This window comes from Pteropus vampyrus, unplaced genomic scaffold (genome assembly GCF_000151845.1).
Source record: "Pteropus vampyrus isolate Shadow unplaced genomic scaffold, Pvam_2.0 Scaffold40, whole genome shotgun sequence".
NCBI lineage: Eukaryota > Metazoa > Chordata > Mammalia > Chiroptera > Pteropodidae > Pteropus > Pteropus vampyrus.
Genome location: NW_011888821.1, coordinates 7,286,564 through 7,295,995, shown reverse-complemented (window position 1 = coordinate 7,295,995; position 9,432 = coordinate 7,286,564). Strand labels below are relative to the sequence as shown.

The 9,432-nt window shown below is 46.6% G+C and overlaps 1 protein-coding gene across 1 annotated transcript in view; it reads right to left on the bottom strand.

Moving 5' to 3' along the window:
• CUNH16orf45 (chromosome unknown C16orf45 homolog) overlaps positions 1-9,432 on the bottom strand; it is a 97,510-nt gene that overhangs the window by 11,505 nt on the left and 76,573 nt on the right. The window contains exon 3 of the mRNA XM_011358401.2: positions 2,073-2,146. Coding sequence (XP_011356703.1) covers positions 2,073-2,146 — 74 coding nt within the window. The remainder of the gene's footprint in view (positions 1-2,072; positions 2,147-9,432) is intronic.

Genomic DNA, 9,432 nt, shown 5'->3' with positions numbered 1-9,432 from the left:
TGTGGGGGCTATAAAATGACCGAGTCGAACTGGCCTGGTGGCTCTCAACCCTGGCTGCTCACCACAGCCACGTGAGGAGCTTTTATAAGTGACCAGTGCCAGCGCCCCACACGAATCGAATTGGAATTTCCAGTAGGTAGTGTCTGGACTTGACTATTTTTCCCCTATTTATTTATTGTCTTATGTTCAACATTTTACTTTCCGTGGTACCGGTCTTATTAAAACATAATTTACATATTATACAATTCACCTTTTGAAAATGTTATTCAGAGTTATGGAACCATCACCACGATGGCGTGTGGAACATTTTAATCAACTCCAAAAGAAATTCCGTACCATTAGCCGTCACCCGCTTCCAGTTAGGGCTGTCCCCTCGCTTGTGTCTTCCCGGGGCCTGCATGGGGCCTGGCACATAGCACGTGCTCCCTAAAGCGGCGGCATCTGAAAGTTCTGCTGCTGTTGCACACACCCCGTCAGAACAGGAATGCGTTGGGGGCACGCCTACGCCTTGCCTTTGTGATCTCGTGTTACGTCGTGGCACAGTCACAGCTACCACGGAAGAGGGGCATCGCTGGCGTCATTTTACAAGCAAGGAATTTCAGGCTCAGAGACATGACGTCGTTCCATGAAGGTCATCCAGCGGCTTGTCACTGGACTCTAACTGGGACAGGGGGTGACTGGCCCACCCCGCCCCCCATCTTTGGCCAGAGGATGTTTGGCAATATCTGGAAACACTTTGGTTGTCACGACTGGGAGGGAGGGACATACGACTGACATGCGGTGTGTCAAGGCCAGGGATGCTGCAAAATCCTATAACACACAGTACAGCCCTCCTGTCCCAACAGAATTATCCAGCCCCAAATGTCCCTAGTGTGGAAGCATTTAGAACAACACTCTCTTCTAAAGTGCATTGTGCTGCACTTCTGACTCAATAATAGGTCTCCACGGGGTGTCAGGCGATCTCTTTCTACCAACCTGTGAGAGCCTTAGAGTAGGGAATTACGTTCTGTTCATCACTGCATGCCTAGCACCTAGCAGCAATGCAGCCTCTTGAGACATACCTATTGAACCGATAGAATAGCAAAAACATTCAATTTAACAACAATGTGTGGCGGGTGCTTATCTGGCCTGTGCTGTTCTTTGCCAAGGCCAAGGCAAGGTTCTCGAAACATATTTGTGTTTGTTCGTTCAATAAATCTTCCCCTTAGCACCTGCCAGGCCCTCATTCCTATCCTCGAGGAGCATGGGATTCTAGAGAGGGACATATATGAGTTGACAGGCAATTATGTGATAGGTACTTTGATAAGAGTAACCCCCTGGAGGGCACCGAACCCAGCCCAGATAAGCATGGAAGCCTTTCTTGGGAGAAGGAGCCAAATAAGCTATGACCTGAAGGATGGGTAGAAATTTGTTTGGTTGACGATGATGATGATGATGATGATGATGACGACGATGATGATAGCAATAATTTATTAAGCACTTTCTATAGGATGGGAGCTGTGCCAAGTAAGCACTTAATGTATTTTTTCCTTCCGTCAACCCCACGACAATCCTATGAGGCAGATACCACGATTATCTTAGTTGACAGATGAAGAAATTGAGTTTTAGTGAAGTAACTTGCCCAAGGTCATGTCATTAATAAGTGACAGGTCTAGGTTTGACTGTAAAGTCAGAGCTTGCCACCACCATACTTTGCCTGTTCCCAAGCAGGATAATAATAGTGATAATTGCTAATATTTCCTGGGCTCTTACGAAGGCATAGATGTCATATTAAGCAAGTGGATCACATTGTTTTCACTTACCACGATGGGACTTACACCCAATGAGTTAGGTACCATTACTACCCTGTTTCAGAGGAGGAGAAATTGAGTCTCAGAGAGATAAAGCCCAAGGTCGAGGACTTGACCCGGCTCTGCCTGACACCGAGCTGGGTTTGAATCATGTGATCAGGGACGAGGACGAGGACGAGGCCATGCTAAGAGAACTCTGTCTGCCAGCGCCGAGGGGTACAGATGGAGCAGGCTGGGGCCTCCGAGCAGCTGCTTATCTGAGGTGAAGTCCCAAATGGTTACCTGGGATGGCGACCAAGTTCTGCAGCTCCTGCTTCAGGTCCATGATGTCATTGCAGAGCTGGATGTCATCCATCCTGGGGAAACAGGACACCGCACGACAGCAGGTTACATTGGCAGAACATGCTACACCCTCAGCACCACCCCAGTTTCAACAAAGAGAATTTAGGGGAGGGAGTTGGCCTTTGTAAAGGTCACACGGGCTCTTTATAGAAAGTTTTCTCCCAAAAGAAGAAAAATAAAGATGGCCTGTCTTCTCATGATGTGGAAATGATCAGTCACTGTTAATATCTTGATTGTGTTTCTCCCGGTCCTCACGTGCCTTGCGTGTGTTTGCTTGTATTAACGAGCTCTTTAGCAGGCTCAGTGTTTCCTTTTATCAGTTTGTTATTAAACACATTCAAACATTACAGAAATTCACAGCATAGATAGAGAAAGTCTCCTTTTATTCCAGGTCAGCGTATGCAAATCTTCTCATTTTTAATGGCTGTACACTACTCCATTATGTTGATACACAGGGATTTATTTAATGATTCCCCTATTCATAAACATAGGAGTTGTTTCCTAATACAATTCTAGGATAAATTCTTGGAAATGAATAAATTCCTAGAAAAACAAATTCCTAAAAATGCAATCGCTGGATTGAGTAACACAAACATGTGCATTTTAATAGGAATTTTCAAATTGCCCTCCAGAGGGAATGTGCGTGATATTTCCACCAACAGTGTGTGTGTTGCAATATTAACTCATCTTACTCGAAACGACATTTGTAACGGCTGCCTGGAATCTCACCAAGTAGATTTATTGGGGTCACGTTAATTATGCCTTTATCTTGATTACTTAGGTGGGTTTTTCAGGTGGTTTGTGCTAATTTAGCTGCTGTAAGATGAACAGGAATGCACATAGTCTTTTTCTTTATGTTGGATTATTTTGGGTGGGGGCCGTAGATTGTCAGAAGTGGGTCCCCTGAGTACAAAGAGCTCAGCATGTCTATGGCCGTTGAGACATGTCATCAGATCGCTTCCCCGTGGGGTGTGTGTGTGTGTGTGTGCGCGTGCGCACCTTCATTCTGCACACCTTTATTGAGCATTTACTATGTCTGCCACCGTCATAGGCTGCAGGGACTCGGTAGGCTTCCCTGACATCATGAGCTGAAATTTAGGCAAGGGATACAGGGGAACACAAACAGAATGAAATGTCAGATGCTACAAAGGAGAAGAGTAAAGCAGGAGAGGGGATGGCGTGGGCCGGTCTGGACACACTATCCCACTGTCCCGGGAAGAGACAGAGGGAAATATTAACATTCTCAAAAGGCTCGTCTGTGTCCCACAGCACATGGGGGTGGGACCAGGACAAGAAATTGACTCATCTGAATACACTGATCCTTCTGCCTCCTTCCACAGGGTCTTCATCAACAACCTGGTCTGCTGCCTCCATTCAGAAGCTTGGTGGCCCCTGCCGTTTGCTGGTCAAGAACTGCCCATGTTACTCATTTCAATCCCAGTGGCCCAGCTTCCAGGACAAGTGGCAAGAGTGTCTCACTTCAGCCTGTGTCTCCTTTGGCCAGAGGCACTCCAGCCATTTGTCAGGCCCTGTCCTGGAATGTCTTAGCAGGTGGCAGCTGCCTCAGATGAGCTTGGGGGCTTGCGAGAAGGGCATGAAGTGTTCCCGTGGGTTCCTATCTGCGATTGTTCAACTTGAGGGGCTCCAGGACCATTTTCCACAATTAGTACGAAGATCAGGCTACATCGGTGGTTTTTAATGAGGACAGTTTTGGTCCCCAGGGACATTGGGCAATGTCTGGAGACATATTTGGTTGTTACAACCGGGTGTGTCGGGGGGTTGCTACTGGCATCTAGTGGGTAGAGTCCAGGGATGTGCAGCTCCCCTCAAGAGAGAATTACCCGATCCAAAATGTTAATCGTGCTGAAGTTGAGAAATCCAGGGTCATAACCACAGAATTGACACAGGTACCTGACTAATGGTTTTTGAGAGATGAAAGGAAAAAAAGATGGCATAAGGAAGAAAAGAGAGACGGGTTGTGTGAGAAGCGAGAGTATAGACACTAAACAGCTCTGGTTCGAAAGGGCTGCACACCAGCGATTTAATGTCTCTCAGTCTCTTTCCTTGTCTTTCAAATAGGAATTTTAACAGTACTTCTCCCTAGGATTATTATGCATGTCAGGTGCTGAGCACGTGCCTAGGACACACATAGTAAAATGCTTGGTAAATGATATCTATTATCCTTATTAGCCGTTAGAAAGAAACAGGGAGAAAAAGAGAGAAAACGCTGCCGGACAAGCCATTTATTTGACAAGTGGAGCTGACGTGTTCAACTTCAAAAAATAAAAAAATAAAAAAAAAATAACTTTCATTGATTACATTCTTTTCTACGAAAGTTTTAAATAAAATTCTTATCTGATTGTAGACCAGATCCTGGATCTCTGTAGAAATTTTGGAAAATACAAACACATTCGAAGAAGGAAGCTAAAATTGTGCATAACCTCGGCCCCTGTGTACCCAGACCCGCGAGTGTTTGGGTGGGGTTTACACCGGTCGTCCTCACACCTGTCACCCAGGTGTAGTGGGCTCACCTTAGGCGGCCTTGGCCCCCTCATCCTGTGTCCATAAATAACCGCGCTCAGCACGATCTGCACCGTCCCAAACCCATCCGAAGCCACCACACGTGAACAAGTGAGGTGGCCTTCTTCTGAAGCCATCACGGGGAATCATGCTGTAGCATGCTGTGAACACCTCTGTGGTTTTCCTCAAGGTCCTCTCCCCCTGCCTGCTTCCCACCTCTTCCCCCTTCTCTCTCTCTTCCTCTTCCAAACACCCGGCAGGCAAAGGAGGGCCTTCAGGTCCCAAATAATTCAGCTCTATTCTTCAACTTACAAATTCCGGCTGGGAAAACCAAAGCCTGGTGGGATGGATGGGAAGAGGGAGGGAAGCCTGGTGGTAGAAAGGCAGCTCTTGCCGGAGACGTGGAACCTGGATCTGACTGAGTCCAAGTCCCTCCATGAATCTCCATTATGACTAAAAGAAAAACTCCGTTTTCCCATACACTCTGCACATCTGACACCAAATGTGTGGGTTTTTCCACACCAAGGAATTCTCCAGTCCTCAGTGGACACCAGCTGGGTATCTACACTCTAATTCAGTCCTGACACTCACTGCCCAGAGTTAACGTAGACCCCACAGGTCAAGGGCTCAGTCCTACTTGAGAGGCCGATCGCAAGTCCAGGCCACCAGAAGTACCCTGACCCACTTGCTATGAATCGGGGGTTTCGGTGACCTTCTCTTTCGGCTCGAGAGTGTGCTGGAACTACTCGCCAAACTTGGGGGAAACGTTTACACCCGTTTATGAGTTCATTATAAAGGATGCTACGAAGGATAAAGGTGAACAGCCTGACGAAAAGGAACATGGGGCAAAGTGTGGGGAAGAGTCGTGGAGCTTCCGTGTCCTCTCCGGATGCACCACCCTCCCGGCACCTCCATGTGTCACCAATGCGAAGACCCCCAAACATCAGACTGCAGGCATTTTCACGAGGCTACGTCACGTAGGCACCATCGATTATTAACTCAATCTCCAGCCCCTCTCCTCTCCTCGAGAATGGGGGATGACTTTGAAAGTTCCAAGCTTCTGATCACGCCTTGGTCTTTCTGGTGACCAGACCCCATCCTGAAGCTATCCAAGGGTCCTGGTTACCTGTCATCTCAGTAGCGTACAACATTTAGACACCCTTATCACTCTGAAAATTCCCCGGGTCTTAGAAGCTCTTGGGTCAGGAACCAGAGTCAAAGAACAAATAGAACAAAAAAGATGCCCCTAGCACCGTGATCTCTCGGGAAATTACAAGAGTTTCAGGAGCTCCGTGCCAGAAACTGAGGGTAAAGATTAAATATATTTCTTGCTATACCACAATGACTTTGGGCAAGACGCTGCCCTCTCCAGACCTCTGTTTCCTGGTGTATTAAATGAGGGGTTTCGGCAATTCCTGGAGTCCTGTTCTGTTAGTGCATAGTGGCATTAACGTGCTTTAGACTCAGTCGAAGCTGAGTGTGGATCTCAGCTCCACCATTTATTGGCTGTATGACTCGGGCAAGTCCCTTCACTGCTGAGTCTCACTGTTGAAAGGAACAATACATTTGCCTCGGGGTCGTATGAGAATAAAATAAGCTTACGTGTGGGGAGCGGGCAGCCCTGTGTGTTGCCCAGACATAGTAGGCACACAGGAAAGGGTACTCCCATCCACCTCTCCGCCATGGGTAAGGAGGTGACAGCTGGGCTGTCAGCTGGCAGTCACTCTTGAAAAATCTTAGCCAATATGTCTGCGTCAAAGAATGAGTCTCATTTTCGTGTGTTCTTTCGATTTCCTCACACCTCATGGCACTGAGATGACGAATGTGCACATTTGTTTCGTGTTCTTGGATTAATGAGCTGCGGCGCTCCCCTTGGGAGAGAATAAGTGTTGAGACATCTCCAGGGAGCCCGTGAGCTCAGCCATCTCTCCGTGTCATGCTGGGGACCAGGGGACCCGAGGAGTGTCTGCCATGAGCTCAGGTGACACATCTCTGAAAGGGACGCCTTTGTGATGCATCACTGATGACCATGCTGTCTGTTTTCTCCCTGTCTGTGTGTCAATTGGCTTTTCCCTTGGGTAGAAGCCCAACCTCATTCCTGGGTGTGGCACTGTTCTCAAAAGGTTGTCACCTTCTTCAAGCACAAATTATCCTCCTCTTAGCCCAGGGTTTTCCAGATTGACTGTTTTGATTCATCTTAGAAAAAAAACTACTAACAACGCAAAACTCATCAAGCTGAACACTTGGGATTTCTGCCCTGTTCTGTGTCTATTATCAATTAAAAATTTACCTGATTAAAAAAAAAAAAAAACACCAACAATATTGTTTAGTGTTGCTTTAGACCTAAAAGGGTACTTTTGGTCTTTTAAAAAATTATATAAATATTATATAAACATGGCCTCCCTGTAAAAAGGCCAAACAATACAGAAGTATAATCACAGCTGGCACTTATTAATGTTTTTGTAATATCGGCGCTAGGCTCTGAGCCAAGTATTTGACACGAATCATCTCAATTAACTCTCACAGTAACCTTGTGAGGTGAGCGCTATTATGATCATTCTCCGGACGGTGTTAGGAACTTGCTCAGGTCACAGAGTAAGCGACAGGAACTTGAACTCAAACTGGGAATATGAGACTCCCATGTCATGGTTGGAGATGAGGGTGGTTTGGGGGAAGGCGTCTCTGCTTGAGGTGCCAGTTACGGGAAGGGCATGGTCTGGGTGGTCAGGGAGAAGGGTACCAGGGACCTAAGTGGAGGGGGCAGTGCAGTCCCATGCTGGCTATAGAAAGGAGTGTGGTATCCCCAGGGAATGTGACGGTGAAGAGTCTACTGACAAAGGATGTGTTGGTGACGTACAGGTCTGGGCTATAAGGGACTTAACATAGGTTCCAGAGTAAGAGCACGGCACAAATGTGTCTATGAAAGCCAGTTTGGCGGACGTGGTGATTGCTGTGTGTGCATCAAGGAGAAAGAGCATCCTCATTCTGAAGGACTTCCTGGAAGATGTGTTTGCTCATGAATTTTCGACGAGTTGACAAATGATGGCCTGTGGGCCAATTCTGGCCCACTGCCTGCTTTGGTATAAGACCCATGAGGTAAGACTAGTTTTTGAATTTTAAAATGGTTGGGGGCAGGGGGAAATAAAAATTAAAATAACATTTCAGGATACATTAAAATTATATGAAATTCAAAATTCAATGTCAATAAATAACGTTTTATTGGAACAGAGCCATGCCCATTCCTTTAAGTATTGTCTTTGACAGCTTTCAAACTATAACAGCAGAGTTAAGTAATTGAGACAGAGACCATGTGGCCTGCAAAGTCTAAACTTTTTACTAGCTGGCCCGTTAAAGAAAAATCTTGCTGGGTCCTGACCGTCAGAAAGAACCGTGGGAAGTAATGAGACTAACCAAGTTGCTGGAGCTGGAAGAGCTCTCATCTTCTATGGGTGAAGAAAGCGGACTATTGATCATTGATTCATTAATTTGCTGACTCATCCCACAAATCAATCACCTGCAAAACACTGAGAACCTAGTGTGTGCCGGGCTTCCTGACTCGATTTTCACTCCCAAGAGACACCATGAGTCGAGGCCTGCAACCAAGGCCACATGGCGAGACCACAGGGCTCTCACCGGCCCTGCTGCTTTGACCGAGCCCATGCCCACCTTCTTCCCTGGACTCCGGCAGGGAGTTGGACTGTGCCCAGAGCACATGAGGTTGGGCAACAGATTTCCTGCCAATGCGACCTGGCAGGTTCTGTGACAGCATTTGTCCTTCTTTGCGTCCTTCGCTTCTCTGAAGGAGATATTTTGTGATTTCGTAGTTTCTACTTTTATCTCACAATTGCTTGCCAAGTTCGTGCCTAGACTGACACATAGAGGCCATACCCGTGGATGGCTCAGAGAGCTATGAAGGGGAGAGGTGTTTTGACCCTGGATTTCCCTAATACTAGCCCTGAGGGCCTTGGAGGAGTGGTCCACAAGGAATTAGAGATGTGGACAAAGATTAGGCTCCAAACTGGTGAGAGAGATGGGCAGGGGGAGAAAGATGAAGAATGAGGAGGAGAAGGAAGAGGAGGAAGGAAGGGACGGGAAGAGGAGATGGGGAAAGGAAGAAAGGCGGGGAGAGGTGGGAAGGGGAAAAAACGGGATGGGAAGAGAAGGAGAAACAACATGAATGTCCAATAACAAGGCGTGGATTACGTATAGAATTTTCCAACTATACAGGGAAGAACTCAACAACCATTAAAACGTTTTTGCTGTCCAGCTTGCAATATTTTCTCAAAAGGCCCCTTGAGAAAATACAGCCAGCATAGACCAGGGAGGTAAGACTAGTACTGAGGTGATAGGATTGCCAGATTTAGCAGATAATAACACAGGGCACCCAGTTACATTTGAATTTCAGATAAATATCGAGTCACTTTTTTTATTAAGTTTATTGTGGTAACATTGGTTAATACAATTATATAATTTTCAGGTGTACATTATAATTTGACATCTATATATTCTATTGTGTGATTACCACCCAGAGTCCAGTTTCCTTCAGCTACCATATATTTGATCCCCTTTACCCACTTCACCCTCCACTACCCTCCTATATTTGGCCCCCCTTACTCCGTCTACCCCCTCTCTCCTCCTCCGCCCCCTACCCTCTGGTAACCGCTAGTCTATTGTCCATGTCCCTGAGTCTCTGTGTGCCCTGCTCATTTGTTGCAGGTTTATATCCCACATATAAGTGATATCATGTGATTTTCAAACTTTTTTTGGTCTAGCTTATTTC